The sequence below is a fragment of the Perognathus longimembris genome, chromosome 1 (genome assembly GCF_023159225.1).
Source record: "Perognathus longimembris pacificus isolate PPM17 chromosome 1, ASM2315922v1, whole genome shotgun sequence".
Lineage (NCBI taxonomy): Eukaryota > Metazoa > Chordata > Mammalia > Rodentia > Heteromyidae > Perognathus > Perognathus longimembris.
The window spans coordinates 54,462,686-54,480,150 of NC_063161.1; the positions used below are offsets into that span (position 1 = coordinate 54,462,686).

Consider the following 17,465-nt stretch of genomic DNA (forward strand, 5'->3'; position numbering starts at 1 on the left):
TCCTGAACTCATTTGTTCAGTGGAAGTGTAGTCAAACAATAAGAAAACAAATTAAGCTAACAATGCTACAGCCTGTATATTCTTCACCATATGGTAACAATCAGGAAAAGGAGCATAGGGGTGGGGAAATGCTCTAGGTCCAGCCTTCTGCCATTGGACCTCCAGGATTAGGCTATGGAGAAGACCAGCACTATTGATGGGATGACATTGGGATGGAGGTGCTAGTTGTCCAGTCCATCAACAATGGACTTTCCCCACTCTTCTTTTTCTGTTAATGGGTTTCAATAACTCTTTTATCTCCCATACTATCTGCAGGTGTTTTCTTAGTGTCTGGCCAACTTACCTCACTGCCCTAGTACAGCCCGGCTGTTTAGGTTACAGCTATACAGGTGCCATATCGTTTGACAGATGAGGGTATGAAGTCTAGTTACACTAAGGGAACAACTTGAGCCCTCTTGAGCACTGTGACCCCTGGAACTCTACAACCAATTACCATCACCAAAATTTCAGGAGAAAATACGTGATAAACCCAAAGATAATGGTGATATTGTATTTCACAATGAAGCAGAGGGCAGAATTCTTGAGCCTAAAGTGTCGGCAGAAAATTTCCATGCAAATGGCCCAGGGTAGTATTATCAACTAGGCTATAGGTACACTGGAGTTCTAGAGAGCCTCTGTCACATTTACTTATGACACACAGCAAATATATGTTTTGGATTTTTGTTCCATTTTCTATCTGATTCCTAGACTTTGCCCTCTCTTTCTTTCTCTCTTTCTGTCTCTCCTTTCTCTGTCTCTCTGTCTATCCTCTGTCCGTTTTACTTTATTTCTTTCTCTTTATTGGTTGTTTGTAATTCAAAAAGGCTCATTTTTTTAATTAAAAGGCCCATTTTAAGATAACTATTTCAAGGTTCCCTTTTTTGCTGAGTATTATGTGTTTCTAGTTGATCTTGTGGCCTCTACAGGGACAGCTTCATGGTTGAAAAATGGCAACTGTCACATTGGTCACTAGAGGAAAAAAAGTAAGAAAAATTTAATTTGCAGTTTAAATATATGTAACCAAACGCTAACTGGGTTTTTTGAAAATGAGGCCTTGGAAAGGAAGGATAGATTATGCCTTTCAAAGAGCAGTTTTGAGAAGGGACTTCGCATTCTATTCTTAGGAAAATGGAATGTCTTGATATAGTAGTTTTAAAACACTATTTTTTTTTTCAGGGCTGGGGCTGATACAGGGCCTTGTGCATGCTAGCCAACCACTGACCTACCCTCTCTGCCCTTAATTCAACTCAATAAAATTTTTCATTCTGGTAATTTCCTCATCAGTCTAGAATCATCACCTGGGGTGTTGATGGCAACAAATCTATATACCTCAATCATTTTCACAAATGTTCTAGAGCAGAAAGAGCATTGGCTTGGAAGTAATTGGGAGATCCCGGATCTTTTGTGGCTTCTGAAGGTTTGTAACTGTTTTAAGTTACTTACTGGCCGTGAGCCTCAATTTCTTTTTCTTTCTTTTTTTTTTTTTTTGGCCAGTCCTGGGGCTTGGACTCAGGGCCTGAGCACTGTCCCTGGCTTCTTTTTTGCTCAAGGCTAGCACTCTGCCACTTGAGTCACAGTGCCACTTCTGGCCATTTTCTATATATGTGGTGCGGGGGAATTGAACCCAGGGCCTCATGTATACGGGGCAAGCACTCTTGCCACTAGGCCATATCCCCAGCCCGAGCCTCAGTTTCTGTGAGGTCACATTTTTCCCATAGAGAGCAATGGTTTGGGGTTATTATTGTCTCAGCTTGTCATTTGTGATTAGTATGATGCCAGGGCTGAGGCATGTTGCTTGTGGGTAAAGGGAGAGTTACTTCTGGAAAGAAGTGTCGATAAGTAATGTAAGATTGTAGACAGGCACTGTGTGTAAAAGTGATTGATATCCATCAACTCAGCAATGAAGCTGAGACCAGAATTACTCCTGAGCTGGGGCTAGGAAGGAGTGGTTCACCCCATGTTCACTCAGCTGTTCCTTAGAAGTTAAAGAGATGGGGTGAACATTTTTCTCATCTATAAAACAAGTTGCTACTCAGTTGCCTTATTTACAAAAAGTGAAATTTCTACTGATGCCAAAAGTAGGTGACATCATGAAACAAAAGTCATTCTTACAGACTTCTGGAAGAAGTTGAGTACAGTCATTGATGTTGTCACTCTACCCCTGCAGCAACACTTCCAGCAGAATTGGTCTTGACACAGTTGTCCTCTTTTCCCTTATCGTGATCAAGAGCAAATACAAAATGTATAGGGAATGCAATATCCCAGGACAAAGGAGAGCTGGCAGAACAGACTGGACTCTGTTCCTGTCCCTTCTAGAACATGTATCTTGCAAAGTTTTTGTTCAGATATCCTATTACTCAAAAGCAATACCCCATGTGAGCTGCTTTTCATCATCCTTCACCTATATGAAAAAAACACACCTAGACCACATGCCATCCTCTCTCAGTAGGTTTCCTGAACCATGGATGATAGAACCATGTAAATCCTGGGCTTCTATTGTCCTTTGCTGCCTGTATGTAAGTAAGAACATTGTTCTAGTTACATTGTATGAACGTCTTGTTTCACAGAGCTTTGCAAGTGGTTGATGAACAGGTACATGGTAAAAATTTTTTCTACCACTAACTAATGAAATTGAAATGCTCACTCCTGTTGACTGTGTAATCCTACCAGAGAAACTCCTGACAAGAAACAACAAGCTACATATGTAAGTGTGTTCATAGTGTCAGAATGTTCCTAATAGATATAAATTGGAGAAGAAATGTCAATATCCACGTTTAGTAGAATAAACAAAAATGTGCTGCAATCATGGGAGGGATTACTGTCTAGAATTTTGAAAGTAGATAAATGCTACAACATGCTTGATCCTATAGATGTGATTAAATTAGTAAGAAAGATATCTATTTAGAGTTTGAGGAGAAAGAGGAAACTAAAACTGAATTTTGCCAAGTTTAGAGATATACAGAGATGATTAAACCACTGAAAGCAAGGATATATTTATTATATGGGCTATGATCAAAGAATGCTTTTCTTCTTCCTCTTTTTCTTTTGGTGGTTTCTGGGGTTTGAGTTTATGGCCTGTGCTTGCTCAGCTGTCCTCATACTCTCCCACTTCAGCCACGTTTCCAGCCCTGCTCTTGTGCTGGCTATTTTGGAGATGAAGTCTGGTGAACTTTTCTGCCCAGGCTTCTCTCCAACCTCAGTTTTTCTGCTCTCAATCTCTGGAATAGCTAGGACTACAGGTATAAGCCACAGTAGTCAGCACTATAGTTACAGACATGGTATTTAACATTTGTGTATATGCTTTTATACTTATTTCTCTGTTTGGCATGTTACCTTTTCTGAAAGAGATGAAGTGACTGACTTTATGCATGTGAAGACGTATGTGTGTGGACATGCATTCAATGAAGATATTTTGTGATCGAGTGTCAATATTCTGTGATTCAGTGTCAATATTCCAAATATCTATGCTTTTATGAACAAGATGAAAGAAAAAGTCATACATTCAATTAGCAATGGTGTTGAACACCTGTGGAGTATCTTTTTAAAGTATCAATATTTTCAGTTTTTCTTTGGTCATTTTCTTTTATTTCCTCTAGAACAGATTACATCAATGCCTGGTGCTATATAGTTTGAATGGGAAATGCTCCACAAAGGCCTATGTGTGAAAGGCTTGGTTTCAAGCATGAAGTGATGTTCAGAAATAGCAAAAATGAAGGTTAAGAGGTAGAGCCTATGGTCAAGAATGTAGCTCAAGGGCAGAGCACTTGCCTAGCATGGGCAAAGCGTGGGTTTGATCTTCAGCATTGCAATAAACAAAAATACAAAAGAAGGAAGAACTCACTGTATGAAGTTAAGCCACTTGAGTCATTCCCTTGAAAGGGCTATTGAGACCCAGGCCACTTATCTACCTCTCTTTGCTTCATGACTATCATGAGATAAGGAGTTTCCTTTACCCATGCTTCCCACTATGATTTACCAGCTTCCCACAGTCTCAGACTGACAAAGGCCAATCAATCATGGACTGAAACTTCCAAAACTGTGAGGCCAAATCAGTCTTTTCTCTTATTAAGTTGATTTATTTTAAGTACTTGTTTCAAAGAAGGAAAGTTGACCAGCACACTTAGGTAATGAGAAATCTGATTAGATTACTACTACATTACTAAAAATAATAACTTACAATTCTAAGTAGATTAAAAAAAGTTATTTACCAAACTGGCATACATTTGAAAAGGGAAACATGCCTGTATGAATAATTATATTAGGATGAGACCTAAATAAACCAGGACTATCCAGGGCCAACTGGACTGTCAGGCTATTTCACCTAGGTCTGCCTGTTGGAGATCATAATATCTTAGTCTACATGAAGGAATAGCAAGCACTCTTCAATCACACAAGAAGTATGACTTTTTCAAGAGGAAGCAAAAGGTATTGCAAAGGATGTCTTGTTTTCCTCACTGCAACCAACCCCCCTACCCCCACCCACGGCCAGGACCCCTAGAAAAATCAGTTCTGATATATATTGTGACCATCTTGTCTAGACTGACAGTATTAGTATATTTTGAGTATCTAACAGCATCACAAGGGGCTGGGAATATGGCCTAATGGTAAAGTGCTCACCTCAAATACATGAAGCCCTGGGTTCGATTCCTCAGCACCACATATATAGAAAAAGCCAGAAGTGGCGCTGTGGCTCAAGTGGCAGAGTGCTAGCCTTGAGCAAAAAGAAGCCAGGGACAGTGCTCAGGCCCTGAGTTCAAGCCCCAGGACTGGCAAAAAAACCCAAAACCAAACTAACAGCATCACAAAAAAGGATGACTTAAAACAACAGAAAGAAGGGAAGGTGTGGTGACATACATCTTTATTTCCAGCTACTCCTTTGGTAGATAATGGCTCAAGGCCAAATTGGATCGGAATTGGAACCTGACTCAAAAACAAGCTAGGTTTATGATTGCAGCCATGCAGGAGGCAGAGGGAATAGGATTGTGTTCAAGGCCAGCCTGAGCCAAAGCTTGAGACCCTATTGAAAACTAGAATACCCAAAAGACTGGGTTATGATTTGAGCAGTAAGTAGATCACTTGCCTAACAAACAGAGGACACTGAATTCAATGCCAGTGCTACAAAAAAATTCAATGAACTTTAGAGAAATTTCCCAAAACTAGAGCAATGAAAACCCATATATCTGGGGACTGAATGTTCAAAATCAAGTCATTGACCAAGGCTCAGTTCCTGAGAAACCTTTATGGAAGGTTTTTCTTTTCTTCTTCTAGCTTTCAGTAGCTTTAGGACTTACCTGTTTGAGGCAGCCTAATGTTGCCCCTGCTTCTGCTCTTTTTTGTTTTAATTTTATTGTCAAGGTGATGTGCAGAGGGGTTACAGTTACATATCTAAGGTAGTGAGTACATTTCTTTTCAAACCTGTTACCTCCTCCCTCATTTATCTCCCAACTTCCTTTCACTCCAATCCCCCCACCTTGGAGCTGTACATTGTTCTGTGAGTATCACTGTTGCATTGGTTTGCCCTTTATCCTTTGTCTCACCATTTTGTTGTTCTCCTTCCCATCCCTAATTCAGATAGATGTATATATAATACGCAGGGTACCAAAATCAAATTCAGTGACAAAAGAGGATAAACCTCAGGGAAGAAAACATGAAAAAAAAAGAAATAATTTCACATAATACATAGAAAATAACAACACTAAAAACTTCTTATTTCTATATCTTGGAGTTCATTTGGCTTAGCATTATCTTATATGATCATATATACATAGCTATTGTGATCCTGTCCTAGGACTATTCTAGACATATAGTAATTATTACCAATGAGGGGAACCCTGGAAGCCATGTTTCTTTCAGTCTGGCTCACTTTACTTATGATGATTTGTTTTCCAAGTCTTTCTTCACTGTCTTTGTTTTTGGGGGGCTGGTCCTGGGGCTTGAATTTCAGGCTTCTTTCTCTTTCTCAGATTTTTCACTCATGGCTGGAGTTCTAACAGTTGAATGAAACCACCACTTCCAGATTTTTGCAGGTTAATTGGAGATAAGAGTCTCTTGGATTTGTCTGCCTGGGCTCATTGAGGCATTGATTCTCATATCTCAGCCACCTGAGGAGCTAACATTACAGGTGTGAGCAACCAGACCCTGGCCCTTGGTGTATTTTGTGTCTGTATCTTACTGAATTTCCTTTTCTTTCTTTCTTTCTTTCTTTTCTTTTTCTTTGTCTTTCTTCCCTCCCTCCCTCCTCTTCCGTCCTTCCTTCCTCTCTCTCTCTCTCTCTCTCTCTCTCTCTCTCTCTCTCTCTCTGTTTTTCTTTCCTTCTTGTTACAATGCTAGACCATCTTTAATGGATTCAAGTTTACCTAGATACATGTACAAAGACTTCATTGATAAATAAAGTCATATTTGCTGGTTAATTTGGGATTAGTTCTTCAATATACTTTTTTGGAGGCACATAATTCAACTCAACACCACCTTTCTTGAACAAACAGATACCTCTAGCCCCCCAACCCCTACTTGGCTCATTTCTTTGTAGCACTGTTCATATGGACTAGTATTTCAAAAGTAGTTTTTACTGATATTTTAATGGAAAAAACAACAGCATTACAAAGGACTATTTCCAGTAAAGGCAGCAAAGAGTTCTTTATGTCAGGATAATCAGATTATCAGGGATAATGCATGACACTTGCTGTATTCTCCTTACCCAAGCTCTTTGTTTCAGAAATAAGACCTGTGAAAGCCTTCACACTTTACTAAGATTTGAAGCTCTTGTTCTTTGATATGTCTCCCTGTTCACAGTCAAATCCCAACTTCTGTAAATGTATTATTCTTCTCTTTCAAATGGCCTTTCCAACAAAGCATAGCTCACAGAGTTCTTATGGGAGAAACCTGTGTGAGCTACCAGTGGACACATATATACGTAAAGGGGAAGATCTTACATTTCACTGTTATTTTACTGACCATGCCTCTGGAGAGTTCTGAAGCAAATTGCCCTAGATTTTCCCAACGTCTCTACTTCTAACTGCACCTACTGAAGAGTCTACATTATAGCCTTACAGACGGTAAATTTCCTCTTAGCCTTTGCAATTGGAACTACTTGTTCTAATTCAAGAAAAGAATGTTAGATTATTATAGTGATATATTCTTAAAACTTTAAGATACAGATATAAATACATGTTACTAAAATACAGATCTTTGTATTATTTAGAAGAAGAGGCCTAACTTTATCGTATGGTCTGATGATTTTAATATTCAGGTTTTTAACTCAGGGTTTCCAATACAAAAAAAATGAGTTCCTAGATCTCTTTCCTTCCTCATTATTAATTTCTAGCTGCAGTCTTAACCCAACACCCCTTACCTCTTCTGCTTCTTCAAGTTATATTCATCATGGTCAGTACAACTTCTGAATCACTTATATTTTTATTTCTAGCAAGCAATCTTCATAAGTCCATTTGTTGTTTTTTCTTCAATATGTCACAAACCTTGTAGATTGTTCAAAATATGTTTATGTGGTAATGCTGCATAAATGGATATTGTGTCTTCATTCTAACATATAGTTAGCTACCATTTACTGCAAAAAAATCTAACAATTTTTGCCATAAGGATAGAGCTTTGCTCATTTGGCCATAACCACTTCCTATTTATTTCACTTAATCACACCCATATTGCAATTTGAATTATAAAGTAGATCTATAGCTAATATACAACATCAATTTACTGTTTTGACAACAGACTTTATTGTCCTTTGGGTAAGCTAGATGAAATACACTAATATTTTTGTAGCTTCTTATGAATTAAACTATCTTTTGTACATTTAAATGAGTTTCATCATGTCATTTTTATAAGTGTGTATAATATACCCTGGCCATATTTATCCCTCATAGCCTTTTATGTTGCTATCCCCTCCTGAAAACCTTTGCCTTTTTCTCTTTCCAAATAATATCTTTTCCATTTTTATGTTTTAAAACATAAAAATGAGAGAAAATGTGATATTTAATTTGGGGGGGTCTGACTTATTTCATTTAATATGATGATCTCCATTTTCACTAAATTTCTTGCATATGTCACATTTTCATTCTTCTTTATGACTGGACTAAAACTCCACTATAAATACCACATTTCCTTTATTTACTCACCTGTTGTTTGGCACCTTGGCTGATTTCATTGCTTGGCTGTTATGAATAGTGCTGCATAGGTGTGTCTATTGTATGCTGGCTTATTATTTCTTTGCTTATATACCGGTTAGCTGGATCATATGGTAGTTCTGATTTTAGATTTTGAAGAATACTCATGCTGATGTTGGCAAGTGGATACACTAATTTATCTTCTTATCAATAGAGTATAAGAATTTATTTCCCCTTGCCCATTCTCACCAGCATTTGTTATTGGTCAGATAGGAAATCCCAATGTCATTCTTTGCAAATCATTCTTTGCAAATGTCATTCTTTGCAAATTATTTGCATGATTTGAAATGTCTCACAACTATTGGCCATTTATACTTCTTTCAAGAGTTTTCTGTTCATTTATTATTTACTAATTGGATTTTTTGCCCTTTTGGTGTTTAAAGATTTGAACTCTATATATTTTATATACTAATCCCATTAAATGGGTTGTTGGCAAAGATTTCCACTCATTTTGTCTCTTCATTCTGATAATTGTGTCCTCATTAATTCAAGGCAGTCCCAGCTGCCAAATCTTGCTCCTATTTCTTGGGTTGTTAGAGTTCTATTCAGAGAGGCTGAGGTATATTCCCATGAGGTATATTCCAAGTGTTTCCTTTTTATAACTTCAAGTTTTAGGTTTTTCATCCAGTTTGAGTTGATAGTTGTACAACTGAGAAATAAGGATCTAGTTTTAGTGTTCCACATGTGGATATTCAATTTTCTTTCTACTACTTGCTAAAGGGGCTGCCTAAAATACATTTTTGGTACCTGTGCTAAGAATTAGGTGATTAGTTAGATTCCTGGGTCCTCTTTTCTATTCTAAGTGTTCATGTGTCTATTTTTATATGATTACCATTCTATTTTTGTTACTATGACTCTACAGTATAATTTGAAAAACTTGGAATTGTGTTACCTCCAGCACTGCTTTACTTCTTGAGAGAGAATCAGGCTGGGCCCTGGTGGCTCACACCTGTAATCCTAGCTACTCAGGAGGCTGAGATCTGAGGATCGTGGTTCAAAGCCAGCCCGGGCAGGGAAGTCTGTGATATAATTAACCACCAGAAAACAGAAAGTGGTGCTGTGGCTCAAGTGGTAGAGGACTAACCTTGAGCTGAAGAGCTCAAGGACTGCGCCCAGGCCCAGAGTTCAAGCCCCATGACCAAACGAGAGAGAGAGAGAGAGAGAGAGAGAGAGAGAGAGAGAATATGAATCAGAATGACATGAAATTCTGAAACCAGGACCTTGGGTCAGTGCCAGATGAACCACTTAATCTACATATTTGTTAGCTAGCTTTGGTTATATTAACTTAATTTCTTTTTAGTCTGCTTACTCATTTATGAAGTTAACATATCTTTCTTCTATAATGTTATAAAGATCAAATCAGTTAATGGATATGAAAAATACTGAAAATTATAAAATATTGTAAAAATATTCATTACCCTTATTATTTAATAAGTAACTATGGTTGATTATATCTCAGGTATGTGTCCTTCTTCATCTGTTCATCCACCTGACCTGATTCACTACCAGCTCCTGCCTATCTTCTCCAAATCATCTCTGTAGGCAGGAATCTTTCAAAAATATACTTAATGTTTTTTCTAAGAGTAAGCACTAGTGGATCATACCTGTAATCCTAGCTACTTAGGAGACTGAGATGGGGGAATCAAGGTTCAGAACCAGTCCAGGCAAACAAATTAATTCCAGCAAATTTGAAGCCCAGCAAAAAAAAGCTAAAATCTTGCACTAAGACTGTGCTCTTACTTGGCTTTTTCACTTGAGGCTGGTGCTCTACCACTCTAGTCACACCTCTACTTCAAGTTTTAGTGGTTAATAGATTATCTGATAGCATTTTCTGTTCAGGCTGGCTTCAAATCAGGATCTTCAGATCTCAGCCTCCTGAGTAGCTCAGGTTACAGACAGAAGCCACCAGCACCTGGCTCAGAATGCCTTTTCCTCACCTTCTCCACACTGTTCTGATTTTTTTAAATAGGGCTCTTCTATTTACTCTGCAAGTCTGGATGAGTGTCATCTTCTCCTCAAAGCCTTCCTTCCTAGCTTTGTTCTTAGTTCTCTCAATAGTACTTTGTATACCCTTCTATTACAATACTTATCACACTGTTTTGTAAACGGTAGTTTGCAACCCTCCTAGATTTCTACCAGATTGTGAGTACCTGGAAGAAAGACATCTATTCATCTTCCTTATTACTTGAAACAAATTGACCTTTCCAGTTGAAGAAAAGGGTTCATTTGAAATATAAGAACTAGGTGAAGTAGGAAAAGCGAATTGAAGACGCTTTGGTGATGACGTAGTTTTCCACAGTTAGAGTTTGAACTCAGAGCCTCAAGCTTGCTAGACAGGTGCTCTGCCTGAGTTCACTAACAGGTTTTTCCTTTTCCTTCACCTCCATGACATGACTTGTGCTCTTCTCTTGAACTGGTTATTTTGAGATAGTCTCACTCTTTTTTCTTTTCTCCCCTCCTCCCACATACACACTTGAACTTTGATTTTCCTACTTTACTTTCTCCATCATACCTGGGATGACATACTTGTGCTACTGGGCCCAACTTCTTCCATTGAGATCTAGTCTCACAACTTTTTATCTACTTGTAGTCTCTAACCACAAGTAATGAGTAATATGTAATGTGCATAGAATGCAAGTAGTAGAAGATTGTTGTACCTAACTTTCAGCCGATGGTCGCTTTGTAGCTGAATGATTTCATGTAGTAGATTATCAGGCATATCAGTTGGTTCAACACTGAATGCAGTAGCAAAGATGTCCAAATGTGTTTACTTTTCACATCCTTGAATCTTTCACTAAATGTCTTGCATATGTTTCACATATTTACCGGCACATCCAAGTGTTGTAGAAGGCTTTTGTCTTTTCAGAGTAGGGAAGTGTAACATGCTATCTCTTTTGAGTGACACTCTCCACAGCCCTATTTAGCTTCAAATGATTTCTGTATTTAAACAAGATTCAAGATATTCACCAACTCCTTAAACTGGAAGCAGTCAAATCCTTGCTTTTGACAAAATGCATGCATGACACTGCTGTTGATATGACATTGTTCAGACAATTGTGCACAGAGACTTTCTTGGTGTATCATTAAATCAGTTGAATAAAGACTGAGATGATTCAGTTGTTTGGTGTTGTTTTTTTTCCTTTAAGAATTTTTTTTCTGGCACTGAGATTTGAACTCGGGGCCTTGTACTTGCTCAGCTTGCTTGCTGGGCTGGTGCTCTATCACTTAAGCCATGCCTCTAGACATTTTGCTGATTGTTTTGGAAATGAAGTCACTTGGACTTTCCTGCCCAGGCTGGCCTCCTACTTTGATCTTGCAACTCTCACTCTCCTTAGTAGCTAGGATTGGAGACAGGAGCCACCCACATCTGGTTGATTCAGTTCTTTCTTTTTTTTCCCCATTAGTCATGGGGCTTGAACTCAGGGCCTGGACACTGTCCCTAAGCTTTTTTAGCACTCTGTCACTTTGAGTCACAGCGCTACTTCCAGTTTTCTGATTGGAGATGAGACTCTCATAGACTTTTCTGCCTGAGCTGGCTTTGAACCACATTCCTCAGATCTCTGCCTCCTGAGTAGGTAGGTTTACAGGCTTGAGCCACCTTCAGTATCCAGCTGCAGTTTTTGGTTTTTTTTTTTTGACAAACTACTGTTTCAAGCCAACCATGGTTGGAGCTCCATCTATAGTAAGACCATTTTTCAAATGCTAGCTCAAGGTTTTTATTGATACACGTCTCTCAAGTCCTCACCTTCCAATGACAGCAGTTTTTCTCAAGTGTCAAACTCTATGAACAAAAAAGCCAGTGAGGGGAGAGGGAGAGGGTTGAAGGTCTGGGTGGTTTAGTTGGTAGAGTGCTAGCCAATGAGCAGAAGCCTCAGGTATTCATTTTGAGTTATGGTGTTGGACCAAAAATAAACAGCCAATTGGGCAGTTATTATATCTGTTGTCTCATCACAAACCAGAAAGAACAATTTGAAATCTGCAGAATCCTTCAGTGTTTTTCCAATACCTTGTGCTAAATCTAACCCAAGACAGTTCTCTCAAACAAACACTGAAACAATCTGACTTGGATGGTAACAATTCCACAGCAGCCCATGCACTCTTGTACAAATTTTCCCTCCACAGGGCCTCAGCTTCTTTGCAATTATCTCACCCAGAAAATAATTTGTATGAATGCCATGAGCAGAGATAATATAATCCCAAACTCTACTGAACTGCATCAATTTTATCCAGATGCACTTGACCTCCCAATTCATTGAGTCTGGTATGTTTTGCACTATAATGATACTTTAGACACTTCAGATTTTTTTCATTGCTTTTCAAGCATCTCCACAAAGTAAGCACACAGGTTTGCCTCTGACCTAATAAAAAATACTTCTTTGCCATTTCTTTCAGAAAGAGCAATACTTGCATCATTTTTTTTAGTGGTAGGGTTTGAATTCAGGGCCTAGGCACTGCCCCTGAGCTCTTTTGCTCAAGGCTAGCACTCTACCACTCTGGTAGTAAATTGAAGATAAGAATCTTGCAGACTTTCCTGCCCAAGCAGAGCTCAGCCTCCTTACTGCCAAGGATTACAGGTGTGAGCCACTAGCACCTGGCTTGCATTAACATTTGTGGTTTTAATATTAAGCTTTAATAATTATTCACTAATATGTTACCAGTGATGTAATTATCTTTGCTTTGATCATTAGTTTAATACTGCATCCTCACTTTAGGACATATCCAACTTTCTTATCACTAAAAACTTTTCTGTACTGAATTTCCTTAATCTTCATCAGAGATCCAGTTTTTGCAAGAATTACTGATCATGGACCTGGGAGTAAAGTTTGGATTGGAGTTATTGTCTGTTGACAAAGAAGTCAATTACTAGAGGCAAAGTCTTCATTAACATTCTGAGGAGTCATATATAATTGCATGTTGTCTCTTTATCACTGGATCCCTGTAGTTTCAACACATTGTTATCACTTTCGCAATGTGTACACTCCCAGTCTGCCTAGTACTGACTGTCCTTTGAGTCACCACACTACAGGCAGACAGGCCACAGGCAGCTGATGAGAAGCATACATGTCTGTCCTGTCATGTGTCCTACATATCCCATAATGGATATATCTTGCTTGTTCCTCAAATTTACATTAGTAGTATAATGTACTTCCTGTAAATTTATGTTACTATAAAGAAAGCGCCTAGATTTAGTAACTTTCAAGTCCTCTCTGTGATTGTCTTGGCAGGGGTAGACTAAATGATTTTATAGGCCTAAGACAGCCCAGGGGCCGGATGTTCCCTACCCTGGCTCTAATACAAAGGGTGTAAAATGCTCAGGCTGTTCTCCTTGTCAGGGTAATTCTCCCTTGGATACCCTCATGACCTGCAGATTTTTTACCCAGTACAATCATATTAGCATGTCCTTCCTTAATCATCATCCTACCTAACATCTTACTTAATATCTCCCTCCTCCATTCCTTCAGTTTTATTTTACTAACACATCACTAATCACATACATTTTCCTCTAGAAAATTACCTCTAGATTATTACCTATCTGTCCTACACAAATTTGGGGGGGGGGGTAAGAGTGCTCCTTTTGTACATAGATTTATCTTCAGTGACCAGAACAGCAGCTGACATGTAACAGCTGTGTGTGTGTTTTGTTTTGTTTTTGCCAGTCCTGGGGCTTAAACTCAGGGCCTGAATACTGTCCCTGGCTTCTTTTTGCTCAAGGCTAGCACTCTACCACTTGAGCCACAGCACCGCTTCTGGCTTTTCCTATATATGTGGTGCTAAGGAATCAAACCCAGGGCTTCATGTGTATGAGGCAAGCACTTTACCACTAGGCCATATTCCCAGCCCACAGAGCTCGCTCTCTCGCTCTCACGCTCTCTCTCTCTCTCTCTCTCTCTGCTCTGTGTGTGTGTGTGTGTGTGTGTGTGTGTGTGTGTGTGTGTGTGTGCTGGTCCTGGGGCTTGATCTCGGGGCTTGAGAACTGTCCCTGAGCTTTTTGTGCTCAAGGCTAGCACTCAGCACTCTACTACTCGAGCAGTTTCTGCCTTTTTTTGGGTGGTTAATTGGAGATAAGAGTCTCAAACCTATCTCGGCTGTCTTCAGACCATGATTTCAGCCTCCTGAGTAGTTAGGATTACAGTCATGAACCACTAAACAGTTTAACTTTTGAATAAATATTTGTGGAATAAATGTCTAGATAATAACTTCAAGTCGAGAGCTACTTCTGGCCTTTTCTGTTTACTTGGTATTGAGGAATTGAACCCAGGGCTTCATGCACTCTAGGCAAGCACTCTACCACTAAGCCACATTCCCAGCCCTAGACAGAGGTTTTTCTTAGCATTTTGTCACAATTGTTTCTAGCTAGGTATGTTTCATGTTTATAATAGCTACTTAGTAGGTAGAGATTGAGAGGTTGAAAGCCATCCTGAGCAAAAAGTTATAATGTTTAGTGACTATCTCAGAGGTGGAATAGTCCTAGCCCTCAGGTAAGGGTATAGTAATTTGAGGCCAGCCAGGCAGAAACATGAGACCCTATTTAAAAAAAAAGTGAAAGCAAAAGGGACTGGGACTGTGGCTCAAGTTGTAGAGTATCTGCTAGCAAGTGTGAGGCCTTGGATTCAAACTTTAGTCTGTGGGGGGCTGGGGTGGAGGGGAGATTCTCTCTCAATTGCCCCACTCCCCATAGGCTTCATTCTCCAGCAGGCTTGAGATATGATAAGTAATGACAAGAGGCTAGTAAGAACTGCAGGTGTCCATTCTAACAATTTAGCAGCCCAAATAAGAACACCTCTTCTCTGATCATTCCTATTACTGCCTTGGAAATAAATCTTATAGGCTGTGTTTAGGTCAAGTGACAATCTCTGAAACCAAGCAGGTCTGGGTTTTGGAATGGGGGTAAAGTCTAGCTCAACTGGGCAGAAAAAACAGATGCTCCCCACATTAATGGTGGTCCACCAGAAGGTGAGTCAGAACATTGTTCTCCTGCCTCTTTTTCATACCAGCCACATGGGCCTCTGAATTTTGATAAGGTCCTTTCCTAAATGCTTTAATCTGTTTGAGGAGTGTCTTCCTTATTCTTTGATGCCAGTTCAAATACATCTCCCTCATGATTGCTTTTATTTTATTTTTTTCCAGTCCTGGGGCTTGAACTCAGGGCCTGAGTCCCTGGCTTCTTTTTGCTCAAGGATAGCACTCTACCTCTTGAGCCACAGTGCCACTTCTGGCTTTTTCTAAATATGTGGTGCTGAGGAATCGAACCCAGGGCTTCATGTATACTCGAGTACTTTACCACTAGGCCATATTCCCAGACCCTGCTTTTTTTTTTTTTTTTTTTTTTTTTTAATGGAGTCCCAGTCCAACTCCCAATGCCAAGCCCAGGGAGCCCAAAGTGAGTAAAGGACATGAGGTTTTGACATTTGATGTACACTCAATCCCCACTCCCTCACAGGAATATTCAATGCATACTGACCATGGGGGTACTTAGGGGGAGGCAGCAAACCACTAGTCCTCAGTTCTATGAGAACCAGGAGATAGTGGGTGGAGAAAGGAGTATCCATTTATGCCAAGTACTTTCCATAATCTAACCCTCTAGGCACCCTTGGGAGTGGGTAGTTATAGTCTGTATCATTCAAGAAATAGATCTGGGGAAGAAATAGCGAACCCAAGGCTCCAGGAGCTTCCAGGATGGAATTAAACCCAGATTCGCCTAACCCATTCTGTGAGCCACACCCCCAAAAGACATTAGGTCACATGATCATTTAAACCACATTTTCCACATGGATATTTTTATCTCCATTAGACAGAGGCTCAGAGAGGTGACATGACTTCTTTAAGGTCACGTACAAAGCCTTCTGTGATTACTCTTCGTGTGTGTGCTTGTACCAGAGCTTGAACTCAGGATCTCGAATCTTGCTCAACTTTCTTGCTTAAGGCTGATGCTCTATCATTTGAGGCACGACTCCAGTCTGGCATATTGTGTGTGTGTGTGTGTGTGTGTGTGTATGTATATATGTATGTATGTGAATAATGGAGATGGAGTCTTCTGGACTTTTCTGTCTGGACTGGCTTCAAACTTCAGTCCTCCAGATTTAGCCTCCCGAGATTTACAGGCATGCTTGGCTTTCACAATTACTCTTAACAGATGTGGGCTCTCTGCTGACTGTAGCTTCACACCTTTTGCACACACACCACACACACACACACACCTTTCCCTCCCGGCCCTCCAGCAACAATGGTAATTGGGTGTTCACTGGGACCGCCAGGGCGCGCTCGGCTCTAGGCACGAGGTCGACGAGGGCGGGAGGTTCTGTGATTGGCAGTCGCCGCTGTCAATCGAAGGCGGATGGGGCGGGGCGCTCAGGAAGCCCGTAGGTGGAGGGCGTGGCTTGCACGAACCAGGCGCGCGTCTCGCGGGCTGCAGTCGGCGCTCGCTAGCGGGACAGCCTGCGTCCCGGCGGGGAGTGGGTGGGAGGAAGCGAGGCAGGGGGGAAGGGAGGGGGAAGTGAGAGCGGGGGGTGGGGGGGCGGGGAGGGACCGCGCCGGGGCGGCGCGCCGGGGGCTGCGAGGCAGCGGTTGGGAGCCAGAGCCGGTCGCCGTTGTCCCCGACGCCGCGGTGCCGCTGTCTGCCGTGCTGCCTCCGCCCTGCCCGCGCGCTGCCGCCCGTGGGACTCTCGAGGGGATCCCGGCGCCCCCCGAAGGGGCAGCGCAGTCAGGACTGGAAAAGTCGGCGTCGAGGGAGGAGCCAGGTCCAGCCCGCCGAGCCCGAGGCCCCCTCCCGCGCGTGGAAGTGGGGGGCTGAGGCCCCCCCGAGGGGCCCCCGCCGCGATGGGCAACCTGGAGAGTGCCGAGGGGGGCCCGGGCGAGCCGCCCTCCGTCCCGCTGCTGCTGCCGCCCGGCAAGATGCCGATGCCGGAGCCCTGTGAGCTGGAGGAGAGGTTCGCCCTGGTGCTGGTAAGAACTGAGCCCGGCCTCTCCCCAGCCTCCCGCCGTCCCCCTAGCCCCTCACTTCCCGGGTGGGACTTTTGTGCTGGGCCTCGTCCCGCCCACCCCTCCAGCCGGGGCCCCCGACAGACCCCGACCCCCAATCCCTTTTCCCGGGGACCTTCTGGGCAGCGGCTGGCCGCCCGGGACAGCCCCGTCGGGGACCCAGGGACCACGCCTGAACGAACTGTGGAGCGTTTAGGAGAAACAACTCCCCAATCCCGGACCACCCCAGTATCCAGACTTCCCTCCTCCCTCTGCCCTCTTCGTTTCTCC

At 41.5% G+C, this 17,465-nt stretch overlaps 1 protein-coding gene across 5 annotated transcripts in view; it reads left to right on the forward strand.

Annotated features, from left to right (window-relative positions):
• Positions 1 to 16,791: 16,791 nt before the first annotated feature.
• Positions 16,792 to 17,465, forward strand: part of Fmnl3 (formin like 3) — an 84,256-nt gene continuing 83,582 nt past the window's right edge. For 3 of the 5 annotated variants that reach the window (XM_048364923.1, XM_048364922.1, XM_048364924.1), the window contains exon 1: positions 16,792 to 17,159. In XM_048364923.1, the coding sequence (XP_048220880.1) occupies positions 17,034 to 17,159 (126 nt within the window). In that variant the 5' untranslated portion in view covers positions 16,792 to 17,033. The remainder of the gene's footprint in view (positions 17,160 to 17,465) is intronic. The other 2 variants (XM_048364921.1, XM_048364927.1) reach the window with 1 other exon arrangement.